General features: G+C 46.5%; 1 protein-coding gene across 1 annotated transcript; it reads right to left on the bottom strand.

Annotated features, from left to right (window-relative positions):
• Nucleotides 1–947: 947 nt before the first annotated feature.
• Nucleotides 948–6,233, bottom strand: LOC309865802 (HLA class II histocompatibility antigen, DM beta chain). Its single transcript, XM_082732652.1, has 6 exons — nucleotides 5,932–6,233; nucleotides 4,972–5,253; nucleotides 3,412–3,696; nucleotides 1,871–1,987; nucleotides 1,676–1,711; nucleotides 948–1,306 (listed from the first exon to the last, which is right to left on the bottom strand). The coding sequence occupies exons 1-6, from the start codon at nucleotides 5,984–5,986 to the stop codon at nucleotides 1,290–1,292; spliced, it is 792 nt and encodes a 263-aa protein (XP_082588778.1). The 5' UTR covers nucleotides 5,987–6,233; the 3' UTR covers nucleotides 948–1,289.
• Between the last annotated feature and the right edge of the window lie 1,688 nt (nucleotides 6,234–7,921).

Raw genomic sequence — 7,921 nt, 5'->3', positions numbered from 1 at the left:
CAAAGTCTGGCATCCAACTCTAATTCCAAAGGCAATGCCACAGCCCTGCTTTCTGTGTCCAGCAGGTGTCGCCCCTCACCGGAAACAAAATGCACCCTCCCTTCTACCGTGAGAAATCTTTACCCCAACAGCAGACATCCCTTGGGTTGGGGTTGAAAGCGGGGCTCTGGAGAGAGGTGTGCTCCCCTAGATCCCCTAGCGTGAGGATCCTCTGAATAAAGCCATCTACATACTTCCAGCTAAGGTAGATGAACATCCCATGGGAAATTTGTTCTTTGATCTTGGGCAAGTTATCCACACTCCGAACCTTACTTTCTTCACTTGTGGTATGAAAGGAGACAATCTTTTTCTCCTGGCATTATTGTAAGAAGTGAGATACAAATACAAAGCACTTAGCCCAGCACCTGGGTCATTATACGCACTTGAGCTATGGGCTTTTCCCCACTTAGGGTTTGGAAGAAATCACCGCCAGAACTTCCATCTGAAGTTAAGCTCTGCCCCCTGAGTCCTATCTAAGGATCCACATCAGAGCTGCAATGAGGATCCGTGAGATAATACATGTAAAGTACCCAGTCCAATGTCTGGTCCAGAAAGTTGAGTAACAAGTAATAACTAACATCACTCCTGTGGGCTCAGCACATGCCAGCAACATTCTTAACCATCTGCAAGTATGAACGCACTCAATCCTCCTAAGACCCCTTATGAGATAAGTAATCTGTCAATTCCCTGCCTCTCTCTGGTTCTGTGACTCCACCCAACCACAGTTTAATTTCTTTTTATGAATTATAGATCAGAAAACTTCCCCCAATTCTGTCATGTCTAGAGGGAATAATTAAGAGGACATACTGACTCCTCCACTCAAGGAGGAGAGAATTAACCCCAACCCATAACTCTGCTCATGGTCCCTCCCCAGGGCCTCAGGAAAAAGCATTAAAAAAAAACACCAATATTTCCACCAGAGTTTATTCCTCAGAGATGATCGTCAGTGACTCACTGGCCCCTGTGGCACACTGTGGCCTCCAGAAAGGCCTTTAACCTCTCTCCCCAGATGATATTCAACCCAGAAATATAGTCTTGGACAATAACTTGATTACACAATATTCTCAGGATTGAGTTCTCCCAGCGTGCTAAGGTGTACACAGGGTGGGCTGGGAAGTTCAAAGATCCGGATGGAGAAACCATAGAATCCAAGAAAATGTGTAGGGTCTGACGATGTTGGGGGGACACAGCAGCATCACTAAGACTCTGAATCTCCTCACTTGCGGTATAGAAGGTGTAGGTCTCTTCCTCTAACTGACATGTTGACCTGCAGAAATAAAAAGGAAATAATAAGGCTTCAATCCAACGTGACCCCATCCTCTGTCTCTATAACCATCCATGCCAGAGCCCTTAATACTATGATATCAAAAATTCTAGATCACCAAGAACTAATACTACAAAGCCACTTTCAGTTGTCTCCCCATAAACACTCCATTGGATAGAAGAAGGGGGTGTGGTTGCTCCTTTTTCCTGCTCCTAATCCCAGCAATGGCACTTTAAATTATGCTCTTGGCTACATCCTGGTGAAGCCTCGCCCCTACTATAAACACCATTAGCTGAGCCCAACACTGACTCCTGAAATCTCTCACCACCACCCCCCAAGGACCAGGAGGCAAACAACTAACATAGATGTTACCTTCTGGATAACTGGCCCCAGGGAGGAAAATGTAGCCTGGAAAAAGAAAACATCTGATTAGGGGACAGTTTGTAGATAAAAGTATCTGGCGTGATTCACAACAAATGAGGTAGCAATGGGAAAACCAGTCACAGACAGAAAGTGAACAGAAATTGGAAGTGAGATTGGCAACAGGAGGTCAGGGACAGCACTCACCAGAGGAGCGAACTCTCCGCCAGCTGAGCAAACCAAGAGAGAAAATGATGAAGCCCAGGCCCAGAGTCACTGCAGACACGGAAACCTTCAGTGTCTGCATCGGGGACAGCCCAGGTGCTGCAAAAATAGAAACTTACTGGAACCAATCTGTTGCCCATTGCCAGAGCAACTTAATTTGGTGTGACTTCCAGCTAGGAAGTTCAAAGGTGCTTTAGCCCAATGCCAAGAGTCTGGCGCACACCAACCTATACCCAAGGAAACAGACTTTACTCAAAAATCCCCATCCTGTAGCTCTCCACTGCTAGAGCAGCCCTGGGGGACCCCTCTCACCACAGTTAGCACCAGAGCTTCTAGGTCCTCTCTAATACATTGGGGCCTCTCGGGCATCTTTTTTCCCTTCTTCACCCTGAAGGTTTTCTCACCAAAAAATAAAGGATTCCTCATTCTCCTCAACATTTACCCCATAGTGACTATGTTGGCTCCCTTATGTGCTCTAACAGAGTATTTGTCTATTAAAATGTCTTTCTACCTTTCTTAACTCTCAATGATCCCATTCCATGAGTTATCCGACTACTGAGGTATCTCCTCCAGTCCACCTCCAGATTTCCAGAACCGGTCTCCAGCCCACCCCATAGCTCCCACTTCCTGGAACCCATCATACTCTGAATCCACTCCACCTGGATTCCTTCCCCCATGCTGAAATGAACATTCCATCATCAAAGGAAACTCTGGCACATGCTGGGGAGGAGGCTTTCCCAGGAGAGTTCTGGTGCACCTGTGGGTTCCTCTCTCTGCTTTTCATGCCCTCTCAGCCGCCCAGCAAGACAGCATTCCCCGATGGGGAGCCTAGTCTCAGCAGCCAGTCTAGGATCCTGTTCCCCAGCCCTTCCTAGATACCCCTCCTCTTCCTCATTGCTCACTCTTCTATTTCCTCAAATCTGTGTACCAAATCTCTTGGTACGTTTAACTACTTCCAATCTTGGGGTTCAAGCAGTGGTTCCTTGTTCGTTAGCCCAAAGTGTTTGCCAGCCAGGCTTTTTCTTCCCTGACAGAACAGCCCAAATTTACAACTGCCCCTACGCTGAAAGAAAGTCCCATTTCTTCCAAAAGCTTTTTTATTCCTTCGGTTCCCATTCCTGGCCAGACAACAGAATAGTTGAAATCTGAAGATCCTAAAATGCTGCATCACAATTTTTGGTTGTGAAAACATGGTCACCAAACCACATCCTCTTTTCAGGATAGGCAGGCGCGCTGCTCCCCTGCCTCCCCCAGATGCACACATGACATCAACCACACCACCATGGCAACAGCAACAGTAACTGTTCCCATTCCTGTCTCCCACAGCCTCATCTCTGGTCATCAGCCCTCCACCGGTTCCTCCAGACTGGCTGCTCATTCTCAGCATCTCCCTCACTGCTGTCATTCCCTGGACCTGTTCACATGTCACTCTCTGAGCCAGAATGTTGGTGTTCCTTGTCCACAACCCATGCACAGTAGCTCTCTGCTTCAACCTTAATTCCTCCCACCCTCCATGCACTTACTCCAGTCCTGGAAGACGGGCTCAGGAGCCCCAATGTGCTCCACCACACAGGTGTAGGTATCCCCATAAGAAGGGGTTGTGGCGAAATAGGAGACAGTCTGATATGTCCAGTCTCCATTGGGCTGGGCCATCTTAGGGTCACTACTGTGAGGAGGGACAGGCTGCCCATTCTTCCTCCACCAGATGGCCACATCAGCTGGATAGAAGCCCCAAACGTAGCAGGCCAGCATCACACTTTCCTTCGTGTTAAAAGGAGTGGTTTTGGCTACTTGCACAGTTGGTGGCCCTGCATAGGAAGAAAACGTGGTGGTGAAAGAAGGCAACATTCTGGCTTTTTCTCCATCCTGGTTTCTTTCCTGCTTAAACTCTTCATGGCTTTTGCCAACTGACCCTTCCCACCCCTACTCCATGCCTCCACACATCCCTTTGAAAAAGGAGTTAGAATTGTTCCTGCTTTGCAATTTCCCCTCAGTCCGTCACTGCTCTTTCAGATTCCTGATCCAACATTATGGTTGATCACATTAAGCAGAAGCCAGGTCTGAACTGCAAGCTGTTTCAGAAGTCACTGACTATATATTTCAAGTAATATATTGATAATTTCAAGTGAAATGTTTATTTCAAGTATATAAGCTAACAGTTATCAAGAATTGTAGGTTAGGATTTGTAAAGAATAGGAAAAGATGTCTGTCCTCAAATCTAATTTAACAAACTTAAGTGGCTGAATCGAGCAACATTTTCCCCTCAGATAGTTTAAGGAAATGAGCCTAACTCAGATCTAACTCTCTTAAATTTGGATTAACATAATCTGAATTAATGAGATTGTTAATATTGCCATTCCCTACTAGTTTATTCTTCTAGGTGGCCCTCCTGCTTGCCTCTACCTTGGTGCTTTTCAAACAAAATCTTAAATAAAAATCCAAGAAATTCTGTTAAAATGCAGGTTCACTAGAAGATCTGTAGTGGCACTCAAGGGCTTGTATTTTTAACAAGCACCCTCCCCAGGCAATTCTGAGAAAAGTGGTCCAGAAGTCACATTTTAGACATATTACTCTGTCTTATGGAGATCTTCATGTTTTCTTCTATCAGTCTCAAGTCCTTCTCAGTGCAAGGGATTGGGGGCAAGAAAGCATGTTGAAATTCCCAGGGAGGCTTTCTAAATATTCCCATGCCTAGGTGCATCCCAGACCTAAAACATCAGAACCTATGACAAAGAGGTATGAGCACTTTGGAAAAAGGTATTCTGGTTATTCTGACACACTCCTGGTTGAACTTGACTCTGCATCATGAGATGCCTTGAATGGAAGGAAAGAATGCTTACTCTCTCAGCCCATTGGCCTCAAACATCACTTCCCTTTCTTTATTCCTGCTCCATCCCCGTCAACAACCCTTTGAGGGTCCACACTCACTCTTCTTACATTCCAGGTCCACACATTTTCTGCTTCTTTCCTGCACAAATCTCAAACCTGTTGGCTATAGAGGGATGAAGGGATGGAGGGATTCTCCCTGGCTTCTCCTTTCTAACTGTGCTTCCCAATAGCCCCGTGTGCGCCTCTCTTCTTACGTGTCCTGTGGGTCAGTGATCCCCAGAAGGACTGGGTATGTGTGGCACAGTCCTGGAGTCCATTAGACAAGCGGGAAAGCACGGATTCCTGATGGTTGAGGAACTCTGAGAGGTACTTGGCCAAGGGATTCAGTGCCCCAAATTCAAGAGGGACCATTTTGGACTTGTCTCGATCCCAGCAGGTCAGCAAATCCTTGTTGAAGGAGACACAATATGTGAAATCCTTTGCAGTCCCATCATCATCCAACAGACAGGTGCTTTCCACATGGGCTATAAAGCCACCTACAGGAACCAGAGAAAGGGGGCAGCTCAGAGACCTCTGCAGGGAGCCCAAGCCCCCGTTCATGCCCCAGTTACACCCAGTGAGTGGGGTGTAGCTTTCCTGCTTCAGGCAGCATCTACAGACCAAGCTCATGTACTGGAGTCTCTGAGAGCACCGAGTCAGGGGATAGATGGTAGCAGCAGAGAAGTTTTTAGTTACCGTTTCCTCTTTATGAGACTGAGTATGGGAACAAGAATGGCCCAAAATTAGTTGCTAGTTTAAACACAGCAATTTACCCAGGACAAGACCTTCAGTAAGGTGAATTATTGATTGAGAAAAGGGGTCAAGGGAAAGAGTCAGCTTTGTTGTATGCTGGATATATTATTAAATATTCACTCCATATATATTTATGAAGCACACACACAAATGTGCCAGGCTCTGTGCTAGGAGCTGAGGATATGAGGATACAGAAATAAACAAGACAGATATTGCCCTTGCCTACACTCCAGCAAAAGATACATATATTATACCAATAATTCTACAGTTCAATTATATTAAAATTGCAACAAAGATACAAAGGTAGGAAGTGCTATCAGAGTATATGCCAGAGAGACAAAGAGTCTGTGGTGTCCAAATCCAAGTGACTCCCTTGCCCCAAAGGAGCAGAGGAAGGGGGATCCCAAGCAGAAAACCCTTACCTTCTCCAGCAGAGCCCAGGCTGAGGCCCAGCAACAAAGGCAGGAATGTGGTCATGCTCTGCTCTGGGGACACACCAGGAATTCAGTGCCCTGGACTAGTTCTTCCAGGGCCCTGGGTCCTCACCTGCTCCAGTAGTTCCAGCCTGGGTAGATGATCTCCAGCCCCTGAGCGGACTAGAATATAGCCCCGACTCCTTGATCCCCCGTAAATGAGTGATTTGGAGCCACCCAGTCCCTAGATACTAATTCTGTTCCTACCAGCTCTTCTAAATCAGTCCCAAACGAAGAGTTGTCAGATGGGTTAGATGGGCGGGGACAAATATGAGACAAATCACTGAGTGCTTCAGCCTAGCATCACCAGTTACCAGGTAAATCTTATCCTGCCCTAGGCTTTAAAGGACTCTGTCTCCTAAATCTTTCCCTGTGGGAAAAAGACCAGTCTGTAGATGGATTTCCTTAGATCAGTGGAGAGAATGATCCCAATACTCCCAGAACAAACGTAGCCTGGGCTGCCCACCGGTTTAACTGTTTCCCTTCAGTATCCTTCCAAAAGACAGAGACTAGGTAACTTCTCTGTCCCTTAGAGGGAGTAACTTAGAAAGATATTGCATAACCCCTGGTCTACCCTGTCACCCGGAGATGGGAGATGGAGGCAGGAGCTGTAAGGCCCTTCTGGAGCAGGTGGCAGAGACAGGGCTGTTGAGATGGAAGAAGGCCCAGGGAGAGTGCAGGGTTGTCTGGCCTCAAAGCGCCACTGGGGAATAGGGGAAACAATTGCACTTTAGAGGTCAGAGACGGAGACTGGAAAGTCCTTCCCTGAGATTCCATTGCTTCTTGCAGATCTGCATTTTGTCCTTCCTGCTTTTTTGGAGCCAGGAAATCCTACCTTCAACCAGTCTGAGCCATCTCAGGGCAGACCACAGGACAACTCCACATGAACCCCTGATAAATAGCTGGGAATGGACCAATTCTCAAAGCTCTCCTGCCTTGCCCAAACTCAACACTCTCCTATGCGTTTCTCCCACTAGTCCTATCTGTTCTGAAGCAGGTCCCTGCATTATGAAGCCACTAGGAAAAAAAAAGATAAAGTTTCCCTCCTTTACTTCCCCTGGAAAAGGCAGATTTTAAATGGCAATTCATCCTCCTACCCCATTGTGAACTGTACAACTATGATGGCTTCTTCCCTCACAAATTTAAAACCTGAAATTGTCTTCTCTCTCTTCCCCAGTGGCTTCGGGGCTGCGTCTCCCCACCTCAGTTTCTGCAACCTTCAGATTTGATTTAGTAGTGAGCTAAATGAGAGAGGACTAGGAGAGAGCCCCTTGACACCACACTTACCTGTCCTCCCCCAAAGTCCCCAACCTCAAGAAAATCGATACTTAGGAAGAAAAAAGAAGTATGTACCAAAAATGAATAGAAGAATGACTATCAGAAGCAAAAGACTTGGGTAATAATTGAGATTAACTGAAGTTGTGTTTCCCAGCAACCCTGGCTCTGAAACCTCCTCTTCATTATAAGATGTTTCTACACTCTACATCCTCTAATATGAGCCATCAGGAGAGCTGGAACCGGCAGAAGATGGAGGCAGTGAGTCCAAAATTTGTTGAGCTTCTGCTCTGGAACTGATACTGCACTAGGTAGGCCCTTTCCATGCTATCTCATATAACCTTAAAAGATCTGTTGAGCGTCCCCATTTTACAGTTTTGAAAAGAGCTCTAAAGATTCACACACAGACACGCGCACACACACGTGAATGCAAATGAGCAAACCCACACACTCACTACATTCTGGGGCTGGAGGTGACCCACATAAAGGCAGCCAGGGGTGGCCTCCACTGAGAGAAAGATAAAGGGAAAAGTCACTCCACCATCCAAGTCTTTGCTTCCCTGTTCTCAGAATTCCTTCTGTTCTCAGAACCAGGGTCTCTCCGCACTTTCTCTTTTGACAGTTTCAATACTGTGTAAACTCTTCCCCACTCTTACTCGCACTT

The sequence above is a fragment of the Mustela nivalis genome (assembly GCF_964662115.1).
Source record: "Mustela nivalis genome assembly, chromosome: 5".
In the NCBI taxonomy this organism is placed as follows: Eukaryota; Metazoa; Chordata; class Mammalia; order Carnivora; family Mustelidae; genus Mustela; species Mustela nivalis.
This window is presented reverse-complemented; position numbering and strand designations above follow the sequence as displayed.

Coding starts and splice junctions, on each gene's coding strand:
- LOC309865802 (XM_082732652.1), bottom strand. CDS start 5,986: ATGACCACATTCCTGCCTTTGTTGCTGGGCCTCAGCCTGGGCTCTGCT. Junction 5,254..5,931: donor CCTGGGCTCTGCTGGAGAAG/GTAAGGGTTTTC, acceptor TGGTTCCTGTAG/GTGGCTTTATAGCCCATGTG. Junction 1,988..3,411: donor GCCCGTCTTCCAGGACTGGA/GTAAGTGCATGG, acceptor CTATTTTTGCAG/CACCTGGGCTGTCCCCGATG.